At 50.1% G+C, this 27,082-nt stretch overlaps 1 protein-coding gene and 1 pseudogene across 3 annotated transcripts in view; both read right to left on the reverse strand.

Moving 5' to 3' along the window:
• Positions 1-4,895: 4,895 nt before the first annotated feature.
• LOC101178335 lies at positions 4,896-5,459 on the reverse strand (annotated as a pseudogene).
• Positions 4,896-27,082, reverse strand: part of ILRUN (inflammation and lipid regulator with UBA-like and NBR1-like domains) — a 123,212-nt gene continuing 101,025 nt past the window's right edge. For 2 of the 3 annotated variants that reach the window (XM_030803317.1, XM_030803315.1), the window contains one exon: positions 16,102-19,421. In XM_030803317.1, coding sequence (XP_030659177.1) covers positions 19,386-19,421 — 36 coding nt within the window. In that variant the 3' untranslated portion in view covers positions 16,102-19,385. Of the gene's footprint in view, positions 5,419-16,101; positions 19,422-27,082 lie in introns of those variants that run through there. The other variant, XM_030803316.1, reaches the window with a different exon arrangement.

Genomic DNA, 27,082 nt, shown 5'->3' on the forward strand with positions numbered 1-27,082 from the left:
GTCTCGCTCTGTCGCCCAGGCTGGAGTGCAGTGGCGCGATCTCAGATCACTGCAACCTCTGCCTCAGACTCCCGAGTAGCTGGGATTACAGGTGCACCACCACGCCCAGCTAATTTTTGTATTTTTAGTAGAGACAGGGATGTTGGCCAGGCTGGTCTTGAACTCCTGACCTCGTGATCCATCCACCTTGGCCTCCAAAACTGCTGGGATCACAGGCGTGAGCCACTGCACCTGGCTGTATGACCCATTTAGAGGCAGAAAAACGGAGGCAGGGCAGGGGCTGCGCAGTAGCAGAACTGATTGGCCGGCTTGACCAGGCATCCTAGAGCATTTGGGGCCAGAGTGGGTGGGAAGTCTGGGGATCAGCGTGTCGTAGGGCTGGAGACCTCGCAGTCCAAGAGCCTGCCCCAGAGGGGTCGAAACCTGGCTCTGGCCCCAGCTCTGCCTCCAACTTGCTGTGCAACCTCAAGCTCCTTTCCCTCTTCGGTGTCAGCCTGGTCTTCTAAAGGTCAAGAGGCTGTGTTAGTCTGTCACTAGGTCCCTGGTTGGCGCTCCCAGCACATGCACACAGGTGCCCCCCAATGTGGGAAAGCCCCCACCTGCCCCTCACAATCTACTGTCTGTCACTGCCCCCAGCAGCACTGTCACATTGGGCAGGCTGGACAGGCTCTTTACATATGTTGTCTCATTTCATCTGCATACACCGTTGTGAGGCAGGTCTCATTTCTCACTTACCGATGAGGAAACTGAGACCCGGAGAAGGTAAATGGGCAGCCAAAGCCCCCAGAGAACAGGTGAGTGGGCAGAATGAGGGGCCAAAATCTCCATGCCCCTGCCTCTCCCAGGGTAGGCGGCCCCCTGGCCTAGTAGAGACCATGGCTGGCTTGTCCTTCAGCCCCCACAGCCGGAGGGAGGTTTCAGAATGGGCTGCCTCTCACTCTGCCAGTCACCCACACACCCGCCAGAGCTGCTCCACCTGGCTGGGATCTGGGGCCTCTCAGCGCCGTCTTTCCCTGGGTCAGCCTTTTCCCACGATGGGGCTGCGCGAGTGTATCCTGAGTTGCAGCAGCCGTCTCCTCTGCACTGCTCCATCAGCGAGCTTTTCTGGGCTCCTCCAAGGAGCATGAGCCCTGCCTTCTGGGAGGCCCCATTCTCTGTAGGTGAACATCAACCTCGCATCGATCCCAGGTGGTGGATGCTCCCTCACTTTACAGGCGAGGAAACTGAGGCAAGGGGGCGTTTCTGTTACCTCTTGGGTGGCACAGCACAAAAGCAGAGTGGAGAACCACATGCTCGACTCTCTCCCAACCCACACGAAACAAAGGAAAACAACAGCAGACAGGAGGGAACTTGTACAGGACAGACCCTCCACACCAGAGGAAAGTAGAACACAAAGGGAGAAGAAAGCCCGAGTCCCTGGGACTGAGGTGTGGGCAGGGGTGGTCAGGCTGAGGCACAGGTCTCCTGGGACAGGCTTTTGATCTGCTGCAGGTCCTACTGCACAGGGGGCAGACACTGTACCCAGCCCACCTCCAACCCCCTCACCAACCCTGTTGTTCCCATTGCACAGATGGGAAAACTGAGGCCCAAGCTCCATCCTGCAGGGCCCTCGGAAAAGAAGGGTGAAGGGTATCTGGCTGAAGGGACAAGTGAGTTCCTGGCAAGCCAAGAGGAGGGGACATGGGCCCTCCAGGCTTCCTGCCCTTGCCCACCCCAGGAAGGATTAGCCCCCTCACTCACACAGTAACGGGAGACAGTGAGAGGACAGAAGGCCTCCCTTCAGCTGGGGCCTCCCAAAGCATCCTTTCAGCCCTCACAGCCAGCCAAGGGAGGGGCTGCCAAGTGCTTATCCCCATTTCCATTTCAGAGGGAAAAACTCGAGCTGAGAGAGACTGACCTGCCCAAGGTCGCACAGCTGATTGGAAGTGGGTCAGTTTGCCTCTCCAGAAGAGGAGGAGGACCAGAGAACTGAAAGAGCTGGGGTGAGGCCGGGCGCGGTGGCTCATGCTTGTAATCCCAGCACTTTGGGAGGCCGAGGCGGGCGGATCACAAGGTCAGGAGATCGAGACCACAGTGAAACCCCGTCTCTACTAAAAAATACAAAAAAATTAGCCGGGTGCGGTGGCAGGCGCCTGTAGTCCCAGCTACTTGGGAGGCTGAGGCAGGAGAATGGCGTGAACCCGGGAGGCGGAGCTTGCAGTGAGCCGAGATCGCGCCACTGCACCCCAGCCTGGGCGACAGAAAAAAAAAAAAAAAAAAAGAGAGAGAGGAAGGAGGATGAGGAAGAGAAAGGCGAGACGGTGGCCGAGGTCTCAAGACCTCCCAGCTCTCCCAGCTCCCTGCCCAAACTGGCTTCCCTCCCCCTTCCCAGAAAGGAGGAGCCCGTTCTGAACTGCTGCCCCTCACACCTGTCCCCAGGCATGAGGTATCCTTCAAGGGGAACGTGCTGCTGTGGTCTCCGGCAGGGTGTGGCCTCCTGGGAGGGGCTGTTTGTTCCTGGGTAGGCCAGGTTCGGGGATGGCTTTATGGTGCCATCTGGAAGATGAGGCCTGGGCGGGCCTAGCTGGCACAGGGCCAGGACAGGGAAGGGGGCACCAGGCACAGTGTGGAGCTGCCCCCCCACCCCCGAGCTGTTGCTTGGTCCCCAGAGGAGGGCAGGGGCTTCAGTGAGCCTGAGTCCAGCATAGTGTGACCCTGTGAAGCAGGAAGTAGCTCCATTTCATGGGTAAGAACACTGAGGCCCAGCAGATCAGCAAACTGCCCAAGTTCATACCTGGCCAGCAGGTATGAACTCAGGCCAGGTATAAGTGACATTAGAGCCTATGTCCTACCCACCTCTCAGCACTGCCATACGTGGGTGCTGGGGGCAAAGGGCAGGTCTGGGGCAGAGGACCTAGCCCAGACACCCTAAAACCTGGAGCAGGGTCTCAACCTCCTTGGCACTCGGTTTCCTGTACTGTAAATGGGGGATAATATACTACTCCTTCTGGACAGATGAGAGAAAAGTGGAGATTGCATTTGCGCACACTCTTAGAAGGATAGACAGTAGTCCAGGGACGGATGTGAGGGTGTGAGAGAGGGCTGCTGGTTTTTATCATGGGGATGTATAGGATACCCCCACAGCACTCACTGCTGCCACAGGACAAAGTCCTCAACCGACATCGATGACCCTTGGCTGCAGGATCCAACCCCAACCCCCGCAGCCACAGCCCCTTTCCCGGGGCAGGGACAGGGGGTTGAGCAAGTTACCTCCCGTCTCTGAGTCTCAGTCTTCTCAAGGGTCAGATGGCGATGAACATTCTCTATAGACTGTCCGTGTGAAGCTCCAGGGAGTTCCTGCCTGAGAACACGCATGGCCTGTGCAGGTGAGAAATTAATACATAATAACAGCATCAACACCTTCAACACTGAGTTCATTCCATCTTCTTAAGGGCCTCAGAGGTACTGTGTCCAGAGACAAGGTTGGGAGCTGCAGGACTTGCAGAAGGAGAGAATTCGGGAAGCCGGCCAGTGTCCTTCCTTCCTCAGCACGCTGGGCATCTTTCTCCACCAAGAAGGATGCTCAGGGCATAGCGGCTGTGCCCTGGTGGTGAAAGGGCTGCTCGTCCCACATAATCAGTTTGGGTTTAGGGCTGGTTTCCCTCCAAACCCAGACAGCTGCCGGGAGGACCTGTCCCAGGCATGGTATGTTGGGGTGCGGGGGGCCCTGCCTGCCTTCCCCAGTAGATCTTGGAGTTTACCACTCAACTGCACACCCAGGGCCCAGCCCACTAGGGAAAACTGTGTAGGGGGCCACAGTCCTGGACCCTTGGCATTTGCTGGGTCTCTGGACCCAGCAGCTCCTCTGGGCAATCCCGGTACTAGGGCAGGACTCCCCCACACCCTGGGATCTCTCCTCCCTTTTCCAGGCTTGGGCCGGGTCCCAGGCTGAGGGCCTCAGTCCCTGACATCTGGAGTGTTCCATCTGAGCTGTGATCTGGGGGGTCCTCTCCTGCCCCTTGAGGGTCTACAGCCCTGGGTTTCCGGGCCCTTTTCCTGAGGGCTACCTTCAGTACACATTTCCCGAGTGCTGCTGACTGTGCACCTGGTGCTCCCTAGCCACCTGCTTCCTCTCCCATGCTAAGCTGTTCATCTTGGCACCAAGAGCCTGAAACGATCCTTAGGTTTGGTCTGTGCGATGCCTGTCTCTCCCCGCATCAGAATGTCAGCACCTTGGGGGCAGGGACTGGGCCTGGCTAGTTCACTGTTGTCTCCAGCTGTGGGCAGCACTGCCCCTCAAATCAGCTTCCTAGAGAATCCACACCTGCTTCCGGTCCCTGCTGAATAGAGAGGGTGGGGGCGTGGCAAGGCCCCGCCCCTCCACCCCCCTCTGATGGATACCATAGGTTGGTGTTCTGAGTTCTCCAACCTCCTCCTTTCACCTCAGCAACCCTGGGGAGTTTCTGTTACTGGCAACCCCAGCAGGTTAGATAATGAGCTGCAGGCTCCTTACCTAGCTTGGGTGGGGTGAGGGTAGAGGGCTCCAGAGGTGGAGAAAACAGCATGAGTTTTATTTTTGCTTGTTTTTTTGAGACGGAGTCTTGCTCTGTTGCCTAGGCTCTGTCGCCAGTTCCTTATAAAGGGGTGCAATGGCGCAATCTCAGCTCATTGCAACCTCCGCCTCCCAGGTTCAAGCTATTCTACCTCATCCTCCCGAGTAGCTGGGATTACAGGCATGCACCACCATGCCCAGCTAATTTTGTATTTTTAGTAGAGACGGGGTTTCTCCATGTTGGTCAGGCTGGATGTGAACTCCCAACCTCAGGTGATCCACCCACCTCAGCCTCCCAAAGTGCTGGGATTACAGGCATGAGCCACTGCGCCCGGCCAGCATGCAGTTTTGGTTTTTTTTTTCCACCAGAAACACGTGCACTTTATTGAATACCATTGTAGAAAAGTGCGTGAGGATAAAGGGCTGATACAGGACTGAGCTCCGGGGGCAAGGCGAGGAATGGAAGGTGGAGTACATGGGATTCAGGTCATGGGCAGAGCTCCTTGCCTGGATGATGCCTCCTGATCTATCGATAGGCTTGGAAGATCAACACTGGGATGACGATGAGCAGAATGGTCATGAGGATGTCCACAATCAGGGCTCAGATGTTCAGGCACTTGGTGGTAGAGGCATAGGCCTGGGCCCCAGTCAGGTCGCCAACCATCTTCCTTTCCCTAGACTTCACGGAGTAAGCAAATGCTATGAAGCCCAGGCAGCAGGAGTTCATGAAGAGGGTGTTGAACAGGGACCAGACGACATGGTCGGGCACGGAGGTCTCGCTGCGGCTGTGGATCATGGTGGACGTCGGGGGAGCAGGGCTGTGGGGCGCCCTCAGCACAGCCACCTCGTGCTCCTCCTCGAGCATCTCATAGTTGGGGGGATGGCCGCTGTTGATGGGAGAGAAGAAGGTTTGGACAATGTGGTTCATGGTGTCCAGTGAAGACCAGTGGTGGTCGGGTTGGTTCTCAGTGGGCCCTCCCTTTCCCCCAGTAGTTTTGTTTTCTCAACAGTTTCCTCTTCCTGGCATTTGTCCAGCATGCAGTTTTTAAGATTAGAGATGGAAGAGTACAGGGCATGTGTAGGGAAGAGAGTGCTAGTTGCCTCCCCAGTATCTGTTTTCTTCTATTTTTAAAAATTATTTATTTTTTTAGAAATGGGGTCTTGCTCCATTACCCAGGCTGGAGTGCAGTGGCACCATCATGGCCCACTGCAGCCTCTAACTCCTGGGCTCCAGTGAGCCTCCCGCCTCAGCCTCCTGAGTAGCTGGTACTACAAGCATGTGTCATCCCATCCAGCTAATTTTTAAATTTTTATTAGGGATGAGGTCTTGCTATGTTGCCCAGGCTGGTCTCAAACTCCTGGATTCCAGTAATCCTTCCTCCTCAGCCTCCTAAATGCTAGGATTACAGGTGTCAGCCACCACACCCAGCCTCCTTTTATGGATATAATAATGACAGCATTTCTTGTAGATGGAAGGAACAAGTAGCCAAGTTCTGGCCCATAGGATATACGTGAAGTCATCAGGTGGGGATTCTAAGACAGTTCTTTATAAAGGGGGCTGATTCAGTCTTTCTTCTGTGTCTGGAATGGGGATGTGATGTCTAGAGCTGCAGTAGCTGTCTTAAGGATGGAAGCCAGCCCTGTACGTACCCTCAGACTTCACATCTAAGGAGGGAAAAATAAATCCCTATCTTGTCTAAGCCACTCTTGCTCAGGACCATGCTACTTGCAGCTGAATGCAATTCCCAAGTGACTCAAGAGGGTCTGTTAGGTCGGGCGCAGTGGCTCACGCCTGTAATCCCAGCACTTTGGGAGGCCGAGGCAGGTGGATCATGAGGTCAGGAGATCGAGACCATCCTGGCTAACACGGGGAAACTCCGCCTCTACTAAAAATACAAAAAGCTGGGCATGTTGACGGGTGCCTGTAGTCCCAGCTACTCGGGAGGCTAAGGCAGGAGAATGGCATGAACCCGGGAGGCGGAGCTGGCAGTGAGTCGAGATAGCGCCACTGCACTCCAGCCTGGGTGACAGAGCGAGACTCCGTCTCAAAAAAAACAAAAAGAGGGTCTGTCAGTGTCTCCTTCTTTGCCCTCTCCTTTGCTAAGATGGTCTTAGGTGACTATTTCTCCTTAAAGGAGGCTTCTGAGAAGCAAAGTGAACAAAGGGAAGGGAAGTGGCTGAGATATGGAGCCAACCCTGAGAGGAGGTCGGGAGTACTTAGGAGAGAGGTCCTCCAGAGATGACCCAGGCCTCCCACTTGAGTGTCCAGGAAGGGTGGAGGGACCCCAGACTCAGCTCTCATCCACTATTCCCCTCAAAAATAAATTTGCAGATGAACATGTGAGGCACATGTGAGCACGGAGTGAACATATGAGGCACAATCAGATCTCCAGTAATGTTACTTATCCTCCCAAGTACACACAGCCAATATTTGAAAATGCTTGGCCAGGTGTGGTGGCTCACACCTGTAATCCCAGCACTTTGGCAGGCCGAGGCAGGTGGATCACCTGAGGTCAGAAGTTCAAGACCAGCCTGGCCAACATGGCAAAACGCGGTCTCTACTAAAAATACAAAAAATTAGCTGAGTGTGGTGGTGCATGCCTGTAATCCCAGCTACTTGGGAGACTGAGGCAGGAGAATCACTTGAACCCAGGAGGCGGAGGTTGCAGTGAGCTGAGATCACGCCACTGCACTCCAGCCTGGGTGACAGAGCAAGACTCCAGCTAAAAAAAAAAAAAAAAAGAAAAGAAAAAAGAAAATGCTAAATGTCCATAAACCATGCCAGAGTTTCCCCTATTGCCATCCTTGGGTTAGAGCCCTGGACTGATGCTGTGGCGGCCCTGGGGTGAGGGTGACCAGGCCAGAGGCATTGCTGTGGAACTGTCAGGCCCTGTGACAAGAGGTGGTCTGTGGCTCCCCACCTCTGGGGAGGGATGGCCACGGAGGCCCCCCCGCTGGTAAGGACAGGCCTGCGAGGACAGAGAGGGCTCAGGTGGACAGGGCAGCTCTTTATCTAAACCTCATATCATGTGGGTGAAGAGACGGCCCAGAGAGGGTGAGTGGCTCCTTCGAAGTCACACAGCACTAAAGGCAGGACAGGTGCCAGAATCTGTACAAAATCCATAGTTGGCATCTGAATACAATGGACACCTGCTTTTTTGCTTTGTTTTGGCTGTTCTTCTTGCCTGAAATGCTCTTCTCCCAGATATCCACGATGATCACTACCCTCGGCTGCTTCACACACCACCTCAAACATCACCTTCTCAGTGAGGACCTCCCTGACCTCTCATTTAAAGCTGCACTCCCAGCCAGATGTGGTGGCTCACTCCTGTAATCTCAGCACTTTGGGAAGCCGAGGTGGGAGGATTGCTTGAGGCCAAGAGTTCAAGAGCAATCTGGCCAACATAGTGAGACCCCAACTCTGTTTTTATTTTTTAAATTTTATTATTTTTTGAGATGGAGTCTCACTCTAATGCCCAGGCTGGAGTGCAGTGGTGCGATCTCGGCTCACTGCAATCTCCGCCTCCCGGGTTCAAGCGATTCTCCTGCCTCAGCCTCCTGAGTAGCTGCAATTACAGGCACGTGCCATCATGCTGAGCTGATTTTTGTATTTTCAGTATAGACGGGGTTTCACCATGTTGGCCAGGCTGGTCTCGACGTCTTGACCTCAAATGATCTGCCCACCTCGGCCTCCCAAAGTCCTGGGATTACAGGCGTGAGCCACCACGACCAGCCCCTGACTCTATTTTTTAAAAAGGTAAAATAAATGATTAAAGTTGCATTCCCAACTCCCCTTTTCTTATCTTCTCTTGTTTCTTCCTATCATCTTTCATCACCTGATTTACCATATGTTTTACTGAACATCAGCTCCATGCTGTAGGGATTTTTGTTTTTGTCTGCTTCACCGCTGTATCCCCAGCACCTAGGGCACTGCTGGGCACAAGGTAGGTTAAGTCCACAATATGTACTTATTAACAGAACAAATAAATGAGTATCAACCTTCGCCAATAGTATTACCACAGGTGAAGGGCATAATGAAAATGCTTGAGTGGCTTCTTCCAGTGCAGAAGCATCCTTGAACGCACAACCCATCCCCGTAGACACACTGTGCTCTGTGTGCCCATCGTGTCCTGTACCCGCTGCCCCAGGACAGGAGCTGCAACCCCTGAGCTCACAGACCTTGCTGATCCTTTATGAACCAATACGCACCCTCAGAAGGGCATGGTTGACAAAATATGTGCTGCTGTTAGGTGTCTATTCATTGTCAAATACTCAAAAGTAGCTACGAATTCTAAAAGAAAATCTGCTTAGAGAGGAACTAGCAAGTCATCTTTGCTCAGGAGTGAGGCCTATAAGGAAAAATCGAATATCCCGCTCTAAAAACTAGAAACAAGCCTTGTGTGAAAATGCTTTGTGATGTGCTGTTTCATATCACAGAATGGAACCTGTGTTTTGATTCCAAGGTTTGCAACACTCTACAAAGCTTAAATTTTCTCTGCTGCTTTCTTTGTAGAAAAAACAAAGGCTGCTTTTCCAAGCCTTTGTGATCATGGCCCTCTATTACTGTGAGGTGTACACACGTATGTTACTGGATATTTATGTTATGTAGTGGTCTGGAGTCAGAGAACTTCAGGCTGGCCACTTAGTGGGTGACTGCGGGGCTGAGCATCAGTTTTTCTAACCTAATAAATGAGAATAACCATGGCACTTACCTTATCAGAATAACAGCTCCGCTTGCGTGAGCTGTTGGCCAGGAGGGCACACTCAGGAGCTGCTGGGGCTCTGGGCATGCTCTAGATCTTGACCTGGGCAATGGTTATGCAGGGCATGCATAGGAGAGAAGTCATCAAGCTGAGCCTGTAAGTTGTGTTCTTTACTGTATATAAATTATACTTCAATAACAAGGAAAAATTAATTCTAACTTCTGGAGGTTGTGAAGATGGAATAGAAAGAATATAAACTATGCCTGACTTACAGAAAAACAGTTTTAAAATGACTATACAGTGTGAATGTGTCCATGTGTGAATGTGTGAGCTTCTATGTGGTTGGTGTAAGATTATGTGACCCTGTGGGTGTGATGTGTCTGCGTATGAACTAAGGTGACGGTAATGACTGCGCACCTGGATGTCAGTATGTGGATGCACATGTATTGCATGTGCCTATGTCCCCATGTGAACAGTGCACAGAACTGCACAGGTATGCTGGATTACATGCTTGTGAATGGCTGTGTGCATGTGCAGGTATGTGGAGGCTTCTGTGCTCTGAAACCGCATGTTCTACACAAGACAGAGCCTGAATCTCAAGCCAGTGGCTCTGGGACCCAGCTGTGCTCCTTACATGAAGTAAAGTAGGGGCTGGCTAGCAGCAGGGTGTGCTCCCTGCCTCTCCCTCATCCAGAAGGAAGCAGGAGACTGAAGGCCTGGATAAAGTTTCCCAGCTCCCCCTCCCTTCCCACAGCTGCAACTTCTCAAAGATGCAAATTACCCTCTGCTCCATGCAAACCAGTCCTGAGAGCCAAGGTTGCTTCCCCTCAGGCCCAACCACTACCACTATGATTGGACCCCACTGGACCCTAGCTGCCCAGGCTGGGGATGGGAGCCAGCTGGAGTCGGTTCCTGTTTCCCAACCAGTCACTGATGTTTTCCCCCCTGCGGTGACTTGGCTCTCCCTGCTGGCTCAGGTATTGTGGAGAAAGCCTGGGCTAGGAGTGGTCCACATAGACTGTGGGACTCTGGGGAAGGTAATGCTGTCTCATCTTTGGGGATGCTCTGAATGGCGAATGTACTATCCCAAAGCACTGAAGCAAGGCCTGGCTCTCCCAGACCCTCCTGCCTGGCATATTTGCTGTGGGGCTCACTCACAGGACCCTTAGCCTACCTGGATTTCCTATTGGTGCTCACTTTTCCCATCTCCTAGGTCCTGCCTCGCCATCAGGGACATGTGTCTTCATCAGCCCTGGATGACGTACATCACGGGGCCCAGCAGGGGTTCGGCACACATAGAGATTCCCTCCCAACGCACCCTGAAAACTCCCCCGAACCCACCACCTCTCTGCAGGCACCCCCAACCCCAAGCCTTCATCTCCATGGCCATGGGCCCATAGTTAGAGTGTGCTCAAGTAACACGAAGCTGAAATGTGTGGGAGAGAGGCGGGAGAAAGCAGGAGGAAAAGTGAAGAAGGCTGGGCGTATTGGCACACTGTCTGTAATCCCAGTGTTTTGGGAGGCCAAGGCGGGAGGATCACCTCAAGCAAGGAATTCAATACTAGCCTGGTCACCATAGTGAGATCCCGTCTCCACAAAAAATTTAAAAAATTTTTTTTAAATTTTTAAATGGGCGTAGTGGAGTGTGCCTGTGGTCCCAGTTACTTGGGAGACTGATGTGGGAGGATTGCTTGAGCAGGCGAGGCTGCAGTGAGCTGTTTGAGTTGTTTCATGCCACTGTACTCCAGGGTGACAGAGAAAGACCCTGTCCCAAAAACAAAAACGGAAGGAAACAGCATGAAATCAAGAGCTGGAGGTGTTTGGAAGGTCTGGGTGCTATTCGACACCAGCAAATATCATGTTGGTGGTGCCCACCTGTGGCCCTGGCCTCCATTCCTGGCCCTGGTACTTACAGGGGTCCTTGTGGACACCTGGATGCAGATGTGTTGGCCCCTGTACTCCACTCTCAGAAGTGGTAAACCACAGTGGTCAAAGCAGTTCTCAGGCATAGGTTTTTGGGGTTTTTTTTTTTTTTTTTTGAGACGGAGTCTTCGTCTGTCGCCCAGGCTAGAGTGCAGTGGCGCACTCTTGGCTGACTGCAACCTCCGCCTCCTGGGTTCACGCCATTCTCCTGCCTCAGCCTCCCGAGTAGTCGGTACTGCAGGCCCCTGCCACCATGCCCAGCTAATTTTTTGTATATTTTTTAGTAGAGATGGGGTTTCACCATGTTAGCCAGGATGGTCCCGATCTCCTGACCTCGTGATCCACCTGCCTCAGCCTCCCAAAGTGCTGGGATTACAGGCGTGAGTCACCACACCCGGTTGGGCTATCGTTTTTACCCACAGGTGCATCTGTGACCCCCCACCCCTCTCCAGGAGCCCCTGACACTATCTAGGGTCTGAGCTGAGCCGTCTGAGCTGGGGTGGGCAGTGTCCACCTCCAGAAATCAGGCCGGTACTGCAGAAGGCAGGCCCCCAGTCTCTTCTTCATTCAGCAAGAGTGTATTGACAGCCCACTGCATGCCGTTGCTGAGTGCAGCTTCCTCTCCTTAAAAGTAAATCAGATCTCCTCGACCCTCTTCCAGGATGCTCCTTTCCTGCATCTCTGTATCCCAACTCCCACCCCAAACCAAGAAATATTCATAAAGCAAGGGTCAGCCTCAGATAAGAGCTGTGGTCCGGAGAGAGACCCCTGAACAGGCTACAGATTTTTTTGATTCTGCCTCCCAAATGCCCAGTGTCCCAGTCCCCTCTCTTTGGGGCCCAGGCCTTGACATCTCTGGCAGGTCATAATATAACAATGGTCACCCCATACTGGATACTTACCATGTACCAGGTATATGATGCTAAACATTTATATGATGGTTTTAATTCTTATGATACTTCTGGGGTAGAAACTATCCTCATTTTACAGATTAGGACATTGAGGTTCTGAAGCCTACGTAAACTGACCACAGTCACATGGCTGGTAAGCAGCAGAGCCTAGATTCAAACTGAAGCTCACCCACCTGGGTGGAGGGCAGGGCAACATTTGTCCTTGAGGAGTGGGAATTTGGGAAACCCTTGCAGGGGAGGCCAGGCCAGGGCAGTGTTCATCCTTTTCAGGTGAGGTCTGGGCCCCATGGCGCCCTCTGCTGGCCATAAACACACACCCCCCCCCCCCCGCCCCCCACCAGCTGAGGCAGCCATGTTCCTAGCACCCCAAGGACCACTCATGCTCCCACAACGTGGCTTAGGGCAGCCATAGCCTGAGACAATGATTTCCTCACAGCTCGGCTGAAATTCCTCCTTGGCTCTTGCTGTGTCCCACTGCCCCATGACTGAGGCGGGAATAGGGTGCAGAGGAGGATGCCTTGGCTGCTCAGAGGCACTGAACCGTGGCACCCCAGCCCATCAGGGATTCAGGGTGTCTTGATTGTTGACCAGGGCTGGGGCTTGGTGCAGGTGAACATGGCCCCTGCAGGGCTTCTTTCCTTAGGCCCCAAGGCAGACACAGTCCTCCTCTTTTCTCAGGCTTCTCCCTCACAGCACAGCAGGAGGAATTTCTAGGATTTGGCTCCAGAGCCCCAGACTGGAGCTTGGGAGGAAGGACCACAGGAATTAAACTAGGCCCTACTGGGGCTCTGGTTCCACTCCTCCATGCGCTTGCAGCCTGGTTCCTGGGCGGTGTCACCCCTGGCCTGGACACCATCCATTCTCTCATCTACTCCATAACCGTCTGCTGTGACCAGCAGGGAGTGGGTGGGGGCACAAGAGTCTAAGGAAAAGGACAGAAGAGAGGTCAACTGCAGCCAACAGAGCTCTGAGTCTGAGGAGGGGTCTTCCTGGTCAGAGATCCTTGCAGAAGGAGTTGGGGCAAAAAGTAGGCTTTAAGGGAGCAACAGATAAGGTCCAACGTTTCACTCCTTTGATAACCAGTGCTGAGGCTTTAAATTCCATCTCCCTCTGAGGACTCCCCCACCTCGCCCCTGAGCTGCAGCCTTGTATATCCACGCTGCCAGCCTGGCCCATTCCTTGGATGCCTGCTGAGCATCTCACACTGAACAAGTCCAAAAAGAATTCCTGATTTCTCCCCTCAAGTCTGCTCCCCATGTCCATGTGGTCCTGCCTCTTAGCTAACAGTAACTTGTCAATCTAGTAAGTAGATCTTAGTTGCTTGAGCCCAAATCTCAGGGGTTGTTTCTCTCTCTCTGCTCATCTTCTATATCTAATCCATCAGCAAATACTGTTGGCTCCACTTTCAGAAGGTAATGAGGATCCAACCACTTCTCACATCCTTCGCTGTCACTCCCCAGGAACGACCTTACTAGTTCATCTGCATCTACCCTTTCCCCTACAGTTTATCCTCAACACGGCAGCTAGGGGGATTCCAGATGTGCTCCTCCCTCCGCTCACAAACCTGCAATGGCTCCCATCTCACCCAGGGTGAAAGCCAAGGCCACTTCAGTCACCTCAAGGCCCCACACAATCTGACCTCTTCAGCGCTCTGACCTCATCTCCTGCCCCTACCCAGGACCTCTGCACCTGCTGCGCTCTGCCTGGAGGTTCGTTCCTACTCCAGGTATTCACAAGGCTTAGTCTCTGCGTGTTAGTTAAGGCTTCCCTGACTGTCCTGTATGAAATAGTTATCCTCTCTTCCTCATCAGAACTCCTATCCTTTTTCTCCATAGTACCTGTCACGTCCTGACACACTACATTTGTGTTCCTTGTCTGTCTACTACAACTAGAACACAGCTCCATGATGGCAGGGGTTTTTCTTTTTTGGTTACTGCTATATCCCAAGCACCTGGAATAGTGCCTAGCACATAAATGATGTTCAGTAAATGAATGAATTAACAAAGTGCCAAGAGGTAAGGGTGGCAGAGCTCTCCCAGGCCGGGCTGGGGCAATAACTGGGAAGCCCCTATTCTCTGAGACACTGATCTCCTTTCAGCCTCTCCAGTACACTGCCCTCTCCCATCTTCCTGCAGGCTGTTTCCTCCAGCCCTGTCCCATCCTCCTATTCTTCAGGTCTCAGCTTCAGTGTCATTTCCTCAGAGAAGTCTCCCAGACACCCTTGGACTAAGTTAAGGTCTCCTACTCCATGCTCCCCAAAGCAGCTTTACTGCCACTTGTAAGGACTCCAGACACTTAGAGGTGTTAGTTGCTCACAAACTGGGCACCAGGCTTATCTGCTCTTGATTGCCTCATCTGGACGGCTGTGGATTAAATGAGGTGATTCATATAAATACATTGTTGAATAGGAATTGGCCAATAATGGTCAGACAATATTGCCACAATTACAGTGGATATTCAGACATTTGTTGTTTGTGACAGAAGGGCAGCACACCAGAAATCGTGGTTAAGCCAAAAATCACAGCCTGAATCAACCCTGGGAAATGCTGGGGAACCACTGCCCACATTTTAAACAATACTGTTCCCGATGACTTTGGCTCCTTCAAGTCCTAGTTGGCCTGGCCAACACACCCCTGGCTAGCATCCCACAGGCGGGGTGGATTCTGGGGGGTGGGGTGAGGGTTGGACCTCCCTGAGGTTGGAGGACCAGCAGCATCCATAGGAGCTTGCTAGAAATGCAGCATCTTGCTCCCTTCCCTAAGACCTGTTAAATCAGAATCTGCATTTTCACACATTGAAGATTGGAAAGCATTTCCCCAGATCACAGTGTCTCAGAACTAAGGGCTAAAAAGGATACATATATATATGTATTTTTTAAGTTTCAGGTTCTGGTTTCTATACTAATACATCTTCAGTCAGTCATGCTCACTGGCCAGAATCCATTCTCTGAACACCCTTGACCACCAAACTCACATATATTCTCTCCTATCTCTAAGCAGTCTTGCCTGTTCCTTCCCCATTTCCAAAAGCTGGGGCTGCCATGAGTGCCCTCAATGCCTGTTCTCTTGGCAACAAGACAGGGCTGGGCACCAGGTGATGTCGGGGAAATGGCTAGGTCACAGCAAGCAGGTGGCCTGCTCAGGAACCTGCGTGAGAAGGGCCTGAGGGAGGGGCCTTCTCAGGAACAGGGTGGGAAGCATCCAGATACAACCTGAGCTGAGGCACAGAGGAGACTTGACAGTGCCTGTTTGCTTTGCCAGAAGGGCTGGGCCCGGACCACTGCAATTGCTTCCCTGCCATCTCCCAGACTCAGCTGAGAGCCCCCTCCCTGTCACCCAGCCCCCGTGGGAATGGCTCAGGCCAGGAGCTACCATCAAACTAGCTCCTTTCTCCCAGGGCCTGGTGACTCCTTGACAGGTTACAGCCCCAAAGACAAACAGATTCTGCCAAGCAAATAACTGTTCAGCAGTGGGGGTGTTGGGGAAGGCCTAGGAGTGGGTCTGAAGCTGCCAGAAGACCCAGGTGAAGTGGGGGGTGGGCTCCCCTGCAGAGAACAAACAGCTGTGGGCACCTGGAAGGAAGCAGGATGCAGGTACACTGTCACGGGTGAGGGCACTCAGCCCAGGGGTCTCTGGGCCAGTCTCCCAGGCTCTTTCACTCTGGGCTCTGTATCAGGCTGCTCCCTGAGAAAGAAGAGTCTTGCATTCAGGCCCTTGGGGCAGGGAACCAAACAATGCTTGCTGGCTGATCAGCTAACTTGGCTGGTATTTCTTTGTGCTGGAGATACAGGTCATTTGGAGGCAGTTTCCTTACCTTCCTGGTCACTGGGCACCAGAAAGGGCAGGAGATCCCATTATAAACCCAGGACTAATTTCCCAAACATATAATGAACCTCAGGGTCTCAGTTTTCCCATCTGCAAAAGAGAAAGGCCCAGAGACCAAACAGTACACATCACAGAGCCATTATGGGGCCACACAAGTTTACAGGAGGCTTGAGGGTGCAATAAAACTCACCAACACACATGAAAGCAGCTTTTTTTTTTGGTGTGTGTGTTAATTTAATCATACAAATATTCATTTATACAATAAGGAAAAACCTCCTCATCTTTATCTCCTCCTAGGCACCATGAGGCCCCACCATAAACATTCAGCTGGCTTTCTACACACACCACTGTCCAGGTGGGAAGGGCAGCCACTGCTGCTCCTGCATTCACCCAAAGAAACAAGGGAAAGGTGCGGCAAGGCGGGGTGGGGTGAGTAATCAGCTTGCACTTCTAAGCCCTGGCAACCCTACCAACCTCTCCTGCTGGGCTCAGATTGAATTTGGGGAGGTATTTATTCTCATGCCCATTTCCCACCATGGCCACCCTCAAGCCACACCAGCTGTTTGGTGAGGTTCTCTCCAGGCTGGAAGTAACTTTGATGGGCTTAAGGTTACAGCCAGTCCTTATGGGGGAGAGAAGGCTGACTGCTTCTTGTAGAAAAATGCCCCAAATTCAACTGTCCTCATGGCAAAAAGAAAAAAGGCATGCACACGTGCACATCCATCCACACACACACACCTCACCCCATGCACACTGACAGATTCTTCCCAAGTCTGAACCCCTCTGTCTCCCCAACTGGGTTCAGACCCTATCACCTAACCATGGTGTCTGCCTCACCTCCTGGGTGCCAGATGCAGGTGGTCCTGTCCAGAGGTGGCCTGCCACTTGGTGAAAATTCTAAGAGGAGCAGGGACTATTGGGGCTGAGAGGTAGCCACTACCACCCCACTAGGCAGGGGAGCAGAGAGGGGCTCTAGGCATTGCTCTGAACCCATACCAGTGAGGGGAGAGAGAATGAATGATACTGATACCCTCCCTGGGCTGGGGAAGCCATGGACCCCTCTGCCTGCACTCCATGACTTGCACTTACTCTGGCCCTCTGCAAGGAGCTCACCTCGCCTCCAAGGATGTGCACAGAAATGGTTTGTTCTTGGGAAGGGAGACAAGGTGCTTGGGACATTTAACTTGCCAAGTGTGGTTGCCTAGAAGCAAGAGGAAGAGCAAGACGACTCTGGCAGGCCCAGACCCACTGATGGTGGCCCATGAAGCCCCTGCTGGGAAACTGGGAAGGGGCACCCAGTGTTGGGCAGATGAGGAAGTCAGGAAAGCAGGGGTTGTGAAGCCTCCCACAATCCTGCCAGGGACAGTGGAGATGTGCTGCTTCAAGGCTACTAAGCAGTAAGAACAGCTGGGCATGCATGGGCTACAGGGAGGCAGTGTCTCAGGAGACTGGTACCAGCAGCAGCAGTCTGGGCCTAATGAGGCCCTCAGACAAAAAGCCATCCTGAGGCCTATGGCGTGGGCACCTGGCAGAGACTTCCCTCTGCTCTGCTAGGGAGTGGAGCACTCCCATGTGCACAGAAAATAGGTGCTCCAGAGCAAGCTCTAGTGAAGTCCCAGACCCACCTGCACCACGCTTCTCAGCAGGCTGGCTCCACCCACCCCCTGGGCTTCTCCAGTGGAATAAAGTTTATGACCCCTTTTATTTTTTGGGGGGTGGGGAGGTGAGGGGGGAATTTCACACAAGCTTTTCTCCCACAATCAAGCTCTAGAAAAACAAGTCTCAATAGAGGATGAGGAGGAACAAACAACACACATTTTTTGGAACTCAGACACCCAGACAGAAACAGGCAGGCAGACCCTCACCCACACCCAGGCTATATGACTCCTTGCAGCCACTCATCACCTGGTCTCCCTGCCTGTCTCACACCCTCACCCACCACCCAGCTGGATGGGGGTGTGGTAACAGGCAGGTGACCCTGCAACAGCACCCTGGATCCATATCCCTGGCTCTCAAACCAACTAAGACTTGAGGGAAGGAGGGGGGTGAGAAGAGGGACTTTGCATATTCTTGTATCTTTGGCAGACAGCTGTTCTAGCCTGGTTCAAGCTTCCCATGGAGATATCCACATCTCAACCTGCTCAGAATCTACAGGATGTCAGGGGGGCCACCTGCCTGAGTGAGCAGCCAGCCAATCAGCCTTTTGCTTCAGCTGGGCTGCCACTTGCCCACCTCCCAGCCAATAACCTAGCATCCTGGCAGGGAGGCGGGGCTGTGGAGGTCCTCTCATTTCCATCTAAATGTGGTCTCCAAGATCAAGTAGTCAGTGGCTGGCCCTTCCCCAGGACAAATTCCCCCTTTGGGGCTGTATTTTCATACCTCTACAGATCAGCCTCCACTAACAGGCTGTGAAAATATCACAGAGGACAACTGAAGAGAAACAGGGAAAGGAGTTGTGTGACAACAGAGAAGCATGGGCCACCTTCAAGCTTGCCTGCTGCACACCTGCTGGCGAGTTGCACCAACACCCGTGTGTGCACACGTGGTGCATACATATAACCAACACAGAGGCACTGTTCCCACAGCAAATGGGAAGCCACTGCATGAAGAATCCAAAAGAGCAGTAAGCATGATGGCATTTCTCTCTGCCAAGAAAAACATGGAAGAAAAGCAATTTTAATTGTTACAACGGTGTGCAGAAGGACACCTCTCAGGCTTAGAAAATCCCACGTCACCCGAGATCTATCCTCAAGGCTTCTTCTGCTGGCCACACAGGGAAGTTTGGTCTTCAGAGAGGTTCTGATGCTAACAAGCCACAGGGTTGACAAATACAAATGTCAAAGGTGTAAATCAACAGAAGATTAAAGAGAAAAGAGGAGGAAAAGGGTGATAACTCATTGGCTGATGCCATTAAAAACAAATGGGGTCAGAGACTTCTGGAGTCATGTGGCACGGCAGATGTACTCCTGTAGCACTGATCCGCAGAGTCCTCAAACATGCCACGCCAACTTTTCACCTGAATCTCTTCCAGAGCAAGCACTATTCTATAAAGAATATGTTATCCCTTATTTAAAAAAATAAAAGTGGGGAAAGAGGGAAAAAAAATTAACATGTACTCAAAACTACAACCTTTCTGTAGGCAAAATAATTTTTGTTTAAAAAGATGGCTTTTTTTCCCCCATTTTAAACTTTTTCCCCCTTCCCGAGTGACCTAATGACTTGTTAGACTGATGCCTATAACAAAACCCAAAGTGGCTGCATGGATTTCTTCTTGGTAGCCTCAACACCATTCCTGTGATTCAGCATTCACACATGCATACTGAGTTTACTCAAAACTAGTCTGTTCTGCTTCTTCCTCTTCTTCCGGGATGAGAGGGGGGTCAGAGCCAGGGGTCTGTGCGATGTGGTCTGCAATCCAGAGGAACCCCTTGCCCTAACCCCCCAAAGTCAGGCCTTCTGTCTTTTGTTAATTTTTCTTCTTGCTGACACCCGTTTAAGACTGGCCGAAGGGGTAAGGCCCATGGAGCCCCTGGAAGAGAGTGAAGATAGTCAGTGATGGTACACATAGCAGTGCAACTTGACAACCAAACCAAGAGCAAGATCTATGGTTCCCAGTGAGCCACAACGAAGCCCCAATCCATAGACAAGGCCTGAGCGTCTTTGCCACACGAAACCTCGGCAGGCCAAAGATCAGTACATTTCAAGTTGCTAAGTTTTTCACTGAATCACATCATCCAAAGAGAGGGGAGGGTAGAGAGATAACTCCCCCATCTTTCAGATGGTAGATCAGTCAATGCCAACCTTCCTCCACCCAGGCCACAAAGCTTTCCTATTTCCTTCTTGACAAAAATGTCTCAACCACTCTGCTAAAGATCCTTATATGCCATTCTATGCACCTTAACTTCAGATGTAAGGCTACTGCTAGCTAACGACACATATATCAGCAAAAACACAGAAATAGCAACTATTTACTTAGCACCTAGGTCCCAGGCACAGTACTAGGGGCTTATCCTACATTGCCTTTAATCCTCACCTCTTCCCTAAAAGCCAGGTGAGTATTATAACACCTATTTCACTGACACCCATTTTACTGCAGAGAATAAGACTTGTTCAAGGTTATGTGGTTAGGCCAAGTGCGGTGGCTCACGCCTGTAATCCCAGGACCTCATAAGGCCAAGGCAGGAGGATCACTTGACCCCAGGAGCTCGAGACTAGCCTGGACAACATAGTCAGAACCCATCCCTATAAAATTTTTTAAAAAAAATTAGCCAGGCATGGTGGCACACGTCTATGGTTCCAGCTACTTGGGAGGCTGAGGTGGGAAGATCACTTGAACCTGGAAGGTTGAAGCTGCAATAAGCCATGATTACGCCACTGCACCACTCCAGGCTGGGCAACAGAGTGAAATCCTGTCTCAATTTTTTTTTTTTTTTTTTGGAGATGGTGTTTCGCTCTGTCGCCCAGGCTGGAGTGCAGTGGCGCGATCTCAGTTCACTGCAAGCTCCGCCTCCCGGGTTCATGCCATTCTCCTGCCTCAGCCTCCCCAGTAGCTGGGACTACAGGCGCCTGCCAACACGCCCGGCTAATTTTAGTAGAGACGGGGTTTCATCGTGTTAGCCAGGATGGTCTCGATCTCCTGACCTCGTGATCCGCCCGTCTTGGCCTCCCAAAGTGCTGGGATTACAGGCGTGAGCCACTGCGCCTGGCCAATCCTGTCTCAATCTTTTTAAAAAAACCACGTGGTAAGAGGCAGAGCCAAGATTCAAAACCAAATTTGATGGACTGCAGTATTCCTTCTTCCCACGCTAGCTCTCCTTTGCCACATGATAAGGTTTATTCCAACTTGCCAAAGGCACTTTCTATGCTGCTTGGCTGAGTGGAAGAAGCTTCACAGTCTTGCTTCCCCTTATAAGAAAGACACACCAAGATGTGCCAACATCAAAGGCAGCTACACAAACCATGAACATGCTGGACCATGACGTGTGCTTCCTCCCCAATCCCTGCTTTTTGTTTTTCCATATAAAGCCTCCCAAAACCAGAAGTACATCTCTAGCTGCTTGGTGGTATCACTAAACTAAACAAAAAATCCTCAGGAGATGATCTGGGGAATGGATAGGCCAATACCAATGGGGCATCCACTACGTGCCAGGTGCTGCAGTAGCACCTAACATGTTCTCTTTAACCCTCGCAAAGATCCAAGGAGACAAGTATGGTCTCCAAGCTCAGAGAGGTGAGGCAGTCTGATTAAGGGAGCAGCACTGGTGAGGGAAGCAGCTGGCATTTGCCAAAATGCCACATGGCTGTCAGCCCGAACCAACCATGCCTCTAGCAGACGAGCTATGGCTCCAACCATCTCAGCAGCCACAGCATCCACCCACTCAAGCAAGTGTGGGCTGGGGCAGCAAAGGGCTCTCAGATTCCATTTTGCAAGGCCTGGTAGGGGGGTCACATACATCAGAGGTATCAAGTTCATGCATGCAAAAGTAACTGCAGTTTTTGCCATTAATTTTTTTATTTTTATTTTTTTTCAAGACAGAGTCAAACGCTGGGATTACAGGCATGAGCCACTGCACCTGGCCTTTGCCATTACTTTTAATGGCAAAAAAATGCAGTTAACTTTTACACCAACCTAATAGAAAGTAAAGCAACTTAAAACAAGCTGCTCTGACTCAGCAGTTCCCAACAACAATCATTCATCTAGAACTACCCAAGGAAAGCAACAAAAGCTTTAATTCCCTTAAGGTTTAGAACCAATACAATGCTCAAAGGTCTCTGTGCAGGAAAAAAAAATGCACAGCAAAAAGAAAACCTGGCTAGGTATGGTCGCTTATGTCTATTATCCCAGCACTTTGGGAGGCCCAGGCGGGAGAACTGCTTGAGGTGAGGAGTTGGGAGATCAGTGTGGGTAACACAGTGTGACTCCATCTCCACACGCAAAATTTTTTTTTCAATTAGCTGGACATGGCGACACATGGCTGTAGTCCCAGATACTCAGGAGGCTGAGGCCAGAGGATCACTTGAGCCCAGGAGGTCGAGGCTGCAGTGAGCTATGATTGTGCCACTGTACTTCAGCCTGCGAGACAGAGTAAGACCTTCTCTCTTAAAAATAAAACAAAGTCACAGGTTCTGAGGGTTAGGAAAAAAATGATAAATTTAATAAAGAAAAAAGAAAACTCAAAAAACAAACAGCATTTGCTTCCTATGAAATATTTACCTCTTTACCCTAAATTCAACTGCTTTCCAGTCCAAAGCTCTACACACTTCATGTGGGCCTTTATAAAGCAAGTACTGGCCTTATGATTTGTCTAGAATACTTGAAGAATACTTTGTCAAAAAGCTGTTGTACATTCCCATGTAACGGATAAATAAAGCAGGTTCTATGCAATAGGAAGAAACAGGAATAAAGACGTGTGCATTTTCAGATTTCCTTCGAGTGCCCTGGCCCTCAGACCATTCAGTGTGGCATTTAACTAGTTTAGATCATGGTTATTGTTGATCCTCTATTTACTGATGTTCCAAGCCTTTTACGAAGAAAAATGCTACCTAATTCTCTTTTACCCAGTGAACTACATATTAGAGTTGTTGTTGTTTAATTGGAACAGAAAAAGTGTGATGAACAAGCTCTATTTTTCTTACCCCCAAATTAATTACCATCACTTCAAGGAAGAGAGAGGGTGCCAACTCTATTTGGAAGCTATTTTACGATCTAGACTCCCCCCACACAGTATCATAGGTGTCTCATGTGGATCACAGAACCCAGGCAACATAACACCAGGTGTAGAGGAAAAGCATGGCAGAGATTCCAAGAACAGCTTGTCTGGGGAGTCCTATGGCTGTAGGCCAAGCAGGAAGACCATGGCAGTACCTTCTGGATGGAGGTACTTTCAAAATGGGAGGCCCATCCACATTTCAGATTTCACTGGAGTTCTAAGACCTGGTGTAACAGGCTCTGGTAGCCAACGACAATCCCAGCCTAAAAGTAGGATTTGGCAATACAGATAACATTCACTCTCTTCTGGGGCCTAGCAACTCTTCAACTTTTATCTGTAGTAAAAACAGATGCCAAATATTTTAGCTAACCTGGAATCAATGAAATATCTTCTCTTATACTTGTACCACTACTACTAAGGAAAACAGATCAAGGGGCATACGCATTAGATGGTACCACAGAACCCTGAATTCAACTCAGACCCAAGCAAAAATCGAAGCCATCATCCTGATTATAAAACCCAGTGAGCAGAAAGCCACTCCCCTCTAGGAAGAATCATGTCCTATCACATAGGGACTAGCAGCAAGACTGATTTATCCATGCTAATGGAGGGTATAAATACTCAAACCCAGAAAAAAACTCTGGTATCTGACTCCAGGTCTAAAGGCCAGTTGCCCAGGGCATACACCACTTACACAGAAATGGGTTTCCAAAGGCTACATTGAACTGTCCCACATCTGCTAGGGGATATGAAACTGTTCAGGTCCATAGGGGCTGAGGTGTTGCTTGTTTTGCCTCAGCTTTCCCTAAGCTTTCACTGACCAGCTATCATAGGTTCGAGCACGGGGACCTAAGTTCAACCTGGCTAGAGAGCAGGCAAGCCTTCTTAAAGCGCAGAGGCTCCACAGTCATTAGCTAAGGCAGCAACGCCTCCTGCTCACTAGTGATGGGGAAGAGACTTTTGCCTTAGGCCAGCTGATTGATTACAGTAGTTGGGCCAAGTCCTGAACTGCATTTCCACAATGCAATAATAACTACTGCAAGCAAGCCATTATCTGGCTGATTTCCTAAAATTAAAAAAAAATTTTGTTCTGGGGGTCGGGGGGTGGTCCTCACTACGTTGCCCAGGCTGATCTTGAACTCCTGGCCTCAAGTCATCTTCCCACTTTGGCTAAGTGCTGTAATTACAGGCATGAGCCACTGTGCTCAGCCCTAAAATATTGTTAGAGAACATTTACAGACATAAAGATGAGCTCAGTCTCATCCTTATCAATCTCCTAAAAGGAAAATTTAAGATCTAGTACTTAGAATCCTGTCCTCAAAGCAAACCTAAAAATAACTGTTTCTCTGATTTGTTTTACACAATCATTTATAGTTGTGTCTGTCGAATAGCAACAATCATTCCTAGCCAGTGATGTGGTTATCACTTATCTTATGTGAGGGTAAACCTGAAATATCTTAGAGTCCTTCCTAAAATTATACAGAAGTCAAAATAACCTTTCCAAAAAGGAGTACTAAAAAACTGTCGCTGATAGAAAACATCAACTGTATGCCAAAGTACTAAAAAACAGGCAATCGTTCTATTTCAGTTAGATTTTTTTTTTAACTGTATTCACCTATTTTCATCAGCAGGCAGGGCAGTGCTATCAGAAGAGTAGGCTGTCCTTCTATGAGGACAGAAGCTGTTCCTGATACTTATTTCTGCCTTGCACACAGTAGACTCAGGTATCAGTAAAATGAATGAATGAATTATGAAATACACTGACTGGTGAGTCAGCCCGTTTTTAACATTCCAGGAAAAAAAAGAAGGCTGAAATTCCTAATGAAAAAAGGATGTCTCACTGAGAGATTTTTGCATTACTCTTTCTGTATATGAAAGCCTGTTTAGATAAATTACCACAACACAAGACTTTCACATACCTGTCTTTATTTTGCTTTTATTTGCGATTTGATTTAAATAAATAAGAAGGTTCACATAGGTTAATAAAAAGACAAGCAAGTTTGTTGTATGGCTGAGAAATAATATGCTCTCTTGGTGTATACTGATGGCATTATTGGATAACACCATGAGGACCCTCCTCCTCCTCATTTCCTGGGTCAGCCCTGGTCAGTGCTTCTTCCGCCTAGTGCTCCTTTTGTATCATTTATGTACACTGAATGCAAACACAGAAGAATACAGGGTTTAGTACTAAGTTCTGTCGTGATTCTGTACTGCAAACATTGTGTGGTGAGGCCCTGCTCACAGGCCTGGCCTGGCTGCCAAGGGCCAGAAACTGAGTAGGCCCTGATCAAACCCATTAGTCTCTCATTAACTAGAAATAAAATTAAGTCTGTACTGGAGTAATGAGCAGGGCAATGGGCACTCTCTTAGTAATGTACAAACCAGGGCCCTTTCCTTAATGCCTTCTGACTACTCTGGGAGGCTTGCCGGTGGCACAGCAGGGCCCGTCAGCACAAGAGAAGGACTTCTGTAAGATGATTTAACATTGGTCTCGCTCTGTCGCCCAGGCTGGAGTGCACAGGTGCAACCTCCACCTCCTGGGTTCAAGCGATTCTCCTGCTCAGGCTGGAGTGCAGAGGCGTGATCTTGACTCACTGCAACCTCTACCTCCTGGGTTCAAGCAATTCTCCTGCCTCAGCCTCCCAAGTAGCCAGGACTACAGGCACCACCATGCCCAGCTAGTTTTTGTATTTTTAGTAGAGATGGGATTTCACCACGTTGGCCAGGCTGGTCTAGAACTCCTGACCTCAGGTGATCCACCCACCTCAGCCTCCCAAAAGTGCTGGGATTACAGGTGTGAGCCACCGCACTTGGCCTGTTCAAGTCTCTTTCATGTGACAGTTTCCCAAAATTCAAAGATGTATCGGATGCACTGGCTGAGAATGAGCGTGAGAACCAGCCAAAGAATAGGAAAAAACCCTACTTTTACACTCAAGGGCTGATGACAGGGCAAGCTCAGTTCAACCAGGCCTTCTGATTGTGCCAAAACATTTAACTCAGTTATTAGTGTGCTGAATGTATTTTTAAAGCTCTGTAAAAACAACTTTTTATATCTGCCTCTGTAATAGTTTTTCTGTTGCTCTTAACTAACCTCAACAGTCCTGTTGAGGAACTTCTCATCTACCCATTTATCCTCCCTTCACCCATTCATCCAACCCTTCATCATCCATCCCTCCATCCTTCCTCTATCATCCATACTTCCATCCCTCCTTCCTCCACACATCCTCCCTGTCATCCATCCTCCTGTCCACCCAAAGTCCCCCATGGAAAAAGGCAACTCCCACAGCCTTCACTCACCCCCTACTCCTCTTACAAATTTTTTAAAAACCATGAAGAATAAAACTCAAACATAATTGTGAATGAAAATGCATTATTCAAAATTTCTACATGGAGGTAGAGGATCCTAGCTGAATCTGACTTCCCCTTTTAGTAAAGATTTCAGAAAAAAGCTATTTGTTATTCAGAATTCTAGCTCCAAAGATCTGATGTAACAGCAGGTGTGCTAGAATCCAAGTGGGATGCTGTTATACAGAACTCTTTCATGGTCATCTCCTAGGGTAGAGGAGATTTCTAAACAGGAAGAAAGAACCAGTAAGAGTCTCACTGGGGAGGACACCAACATGAGAGAAGCTAATTCAAGTTCCTAGTCAGGTAGCCACCCTGCTAGGACACAGGATAAGGCTGCTGGTCCAACTTTCTCTCAGAATTTCCATTCAAGCTCCTGTAACTTTCTGTCAACTACCCTTTCCTTACAAGCCATCATCTTGCCTGTGTGTCTTATAATTAATTGACAGACATCAGCTCACATAATGGCTGGTGGATTAAGGGAAGAGAGTAAGTTGTCTCCTTCTTGGTTCCTTTCAGCTATATTTGGTTTTGTCTTGAAACTCCCCTACTCAAAAGCATTGCTGGCACTCTCTCCTTTCATATTAAATGTGAACTCTCCTTTGCTTGGCTTTTAAAGGTCTTCCTCCAAAATGCACCCCACCCTCTTTAAGCACACCTCACTCACCTCGGTCAAGCTGGCCAGTGTCCTGTGAACACACCCTGCCTGTGATTGCCTCTGAGCCTTCCTGCATGGGGTTCTTCTTCCCTCCAATTCAGTCTGAATCTATCCTCCATCAAGGGATCACTTTCCTGATTACTCCAGTCTTATTGCTTTGGCCGTCCCCAAATTCCTATTATCACTTAAAAGTCAACTAGAATTCAACATACTTGATCTTTACTGGCTCTTATTCTTTCCTATGGATTAGTCACATCTATGTTATCAGACAGTAAATTCTTTGAAGATAGGGATTAGTGGCTGAGCACCCAGGAGACCTCACTTACTGACTGAATAATATCAGTCAGAATTATTGACTGTACAATATCAGTCAATACTATTGACTGTGTAAAACAAACAGCTTTAACTGGCCCTTAGGCAGTGAAATCACAGCAAAAAGTTCAAGACCCTCAAACCTTTGCAGGGGAACATCCCAGC

Source organism: Nomascus leucogenys, chromosome 22a (genome assembly GCF_006542625.1).
Source record: "Nomascus leucogenys isolate Asia chromosome 22a, Asia_NLE_v1, whole genome shotgun sequence".
Lineage (NCBI taxonomy): Eukaryota > Metazoa > Chordata > Mammalia > Primates > Hylobatidae > Nomascus > Nomascus leucogenys.